The following is a 2,820-nucleotide window of genomic DNA, read 5'->3' as shown; positions in this document are numbered from 1 at the left end:
ATAAGTGTTTATGATAGTATGAACTTACCATTTCTATATTTGTTGTTTACGAGATTAACAATAAAATCATTTGTTTGTTGATTTCGAATTGAAGCCAAACTTCCACCATTTTTCTTACAAATATTCTCCGCATTTTTAACATTACGTTGTTCGTTTAATAAACTAAAGATGGAATCTCCAATTGCAATAATATTTTCTTTGCAAGCTAAAAATAAGTCGCATTGATAAACTTTTCTGTGATTTGTTTTAAATACAACGCAAGTCAAGATCCACGTGTTTTCAATAAAAAAAAAGTACTTCACCTGCTAGATAATATATATAATTTTTTTTTACACATTATTCTCGATAATTTTTTTATAATCTAAATAAAAATAGCAAACAAACGACTCAACATTTATCTTGTGAAATTCTCGATTTACCAAACAATATAAATTTTGAAAATTAGAGATTAAACGTTAATATTAGAACATTTAGATTTCATAAATTGTAAATTTTATTAAATACTGTAGTAATGAATAGTCTTACCCCCTTCACTTAATTTGAAAATGCCGAAAATAATCAGCATATAAATCCAAATATTAAAGTGCATTTTGTAAAAAAAAGGAGCTATGTCTAGCATATGCGCAATATAAATCAAATGTAAAAAAAACAAGATAAAAGTAATATTGGTAAGAACCCATCCCCAAAAACAATCAATGTGTTGTTAAGCTTGTAATGCTTCCTGCATAATACATAGAAAACTTGCCTAACCCTAACTAAGAACCTAAACCAAACATAACAAAAATGTTTATTTTATTATTCATATCTTTACATTTTCTAAGGAAGTAAGTAATACACTTTACTCTTGTATATACTAATTTTACCATCATGTAATTATATATTACTAACTACAATAATATATTTTTAAGGTAGCTCAAAAAAACAATTGACATTGGATATTCTTTAAATACATTTGATTGCTTAGTAATTAGTGTAACTAGATATAATATTATAAAAAGATATTTATGAATCAATTTGGGATAAACATGCATTCAATATCTATGACAATTCATTTACCAAATAACATAAAAATAAAAGGAAAAAACTAACATTTTAAATCTAGCATATATACGAGCAAGCAAATACTTAAAATGAATATCTTCCAATTATAGGGCTTAAAAACATTACCATTTTACAGATTTATAACTCATTATTAACAGGACAACCTTCAAAAAACGGTTATACAGTTTTTTTAAATAATTTAACTTTTATAATGTATATTGTGTGTATTGAACTTTTTTCAAATCTAAACTTTTTCAAGAATTACTTTTTATTTAGTTTGCACAAATTCTGGTGATTTTTCGATTAATTCTTGAACAAACTTATAACAGAATAGATACAGGCTCTAAAATTTCAAAAAAAGGAATTAAATATAAAAGTGCTTTTGTATGTTTAAACGATATAGCAATTAATTTGATTAAAATATAACGTTAAAACATTGATTTTGCCTTATAACACATAACTTTTTTAAATTTTTAACAATTCAAATTACTTACATATTGATTGACCATGTTGGGTCTCATATCTCTAAGATCTTTGATTGCCCGAAATACATCAATCCTACGCTGGGATTTCAATCTTTCCAAGATATTCATCAGAGCAATAAAAAGACCAGTTCTTGTACAACCATTTCTGTAACAAAAGATATATTATATTTCATGCTTAATAACACAAAATTAAGACAAAAAGTAACAGTTTATAAGCTATTGCCTTCTTAAAAAATATTTATTTAAAATTGCTAAAAATTTATTTGAAACTAAATTTAAACTAATACCTGCAATGAACTAGTGTCAAACCTAAGCCACTCATAAAGGTCATTTGATTTTTAATGACATCGAGCAAAACCTCCACACTAGGTGGGGTACTATCTTTACTCCAAGTGGTCAAAGTCAAGTGATTGACTGACTTTGTCTTCTAAACATTAAAAAAATATATTTTAAAATTCATGAAAGTAATATATCTACACACCAGATTTATTTACCTATAAATATATCTATACATTTACATTTTTTGTATCTTAATACTAAAATTATTTCATATTATTAAATTTAAGACCCACAAATTCGTTATCAGTAGGGGAGATTAGAACAACTTTCTTGATACAGCCTTCCATTACTTCCTCCTTTACAACCTCCACCACTAAAGTGCCGTGCTGAATGCTTCCACCTACTCCCTTACTCGATATCCATTTAGTATCCTTAGGCAATTATAAATAACAAAGAAAATGTTTCAGTTATTTGTAACTAAAAAGTATAAAAAAAAAATTAAAGATTATTTACCACATCTTGAAGCTGCACAACTGTATTAACATTGTGAAGCACAGTCATTCTCCAAAACAGCTCTTCCTTGCCAACTTGTGGATTTTGTGCAGCAATGAATTTTCTAACACAGCTTGCATTCTGCAAAAAATATTAAAACAAAAAAAATATAACCCTAAGTAAAGCAGTTATAATGTTATCCCTTATGTACAGTAGTAATAAATATTCTAAATTATAAATCTTTAAATATGGTTTTTCTGATAAGTTAGTTTAAATATTATTAGAAATGTTGTTTTCAAATATAAGTTTAATGTTTTATAAAACTTGCCTGTATATAAGAAGCATTAATGTACTGGTTTCTTCCATCTTTATGCCAAACCGAAACAATGTTATCATCATCTGAAAAACATTTAGTTACATTGTTAGAAATTAAAAATACAATTAATAATTTAAAATTATAAAAACTGTATGTATGTTAAGTTTTATACTCTATTCAAAAGGAAAGTTTATTACACTAGCTCAT

The 2,820-nt window shown here is 25.8% G+C and overlaps 1 protein-coding gene across 1 annotated transcript; it reads right to left on the bottom strand.

The window, feature by feature from the left end:
- Nucleotides 1–1,155: 1,155 nt before the first annotated feature.
- Nucleotides 1,156–2,820, bottom strand: LOC145750857 (receptor-type tyrosine-protein phosphatase epsilon-like). The gene is made up of 7 exons (XM_082566930.1): nt 2,817–2,820; nt 2,626–2,696; nt 2,319–2,438; nt 2,099–2,236; nt 1,814–1,953; nt 1,536–1,671; nt 1,156–1,384 (listed from the first exon to the last, which is right to left on the bottom strand). The coding sequence occupies exons 1-7, from the start codon at nt 2,818–2,820 to the stop codon at nt 1,310–1,312; spliced, it is 684 nt and encodes a 227-aa protein (XP_082423056.1). The 3' UTR covers nt 1,156–1,309.

This window comes from Corella eumyota, chromosome 4 (assembly GCF_963082875.1).
Source record: "Corella eumyota chromosome 4, kaCorEumy4.1, whole genome shotgun sequence".
In the NCBI taxonomy this organism is placed as follows: domain Eukaryota; kingdom Metazoa; phylum Chordata; class Ascidiacea; order Phlebobranchia; family Corellidae; genus Corella; species Corella eumyota.
The sequence above is the reverse complement of the archived record's forward strand: the minus strand, read 5'-3'. Positions and strand labels throughout refer to the sequence as shown.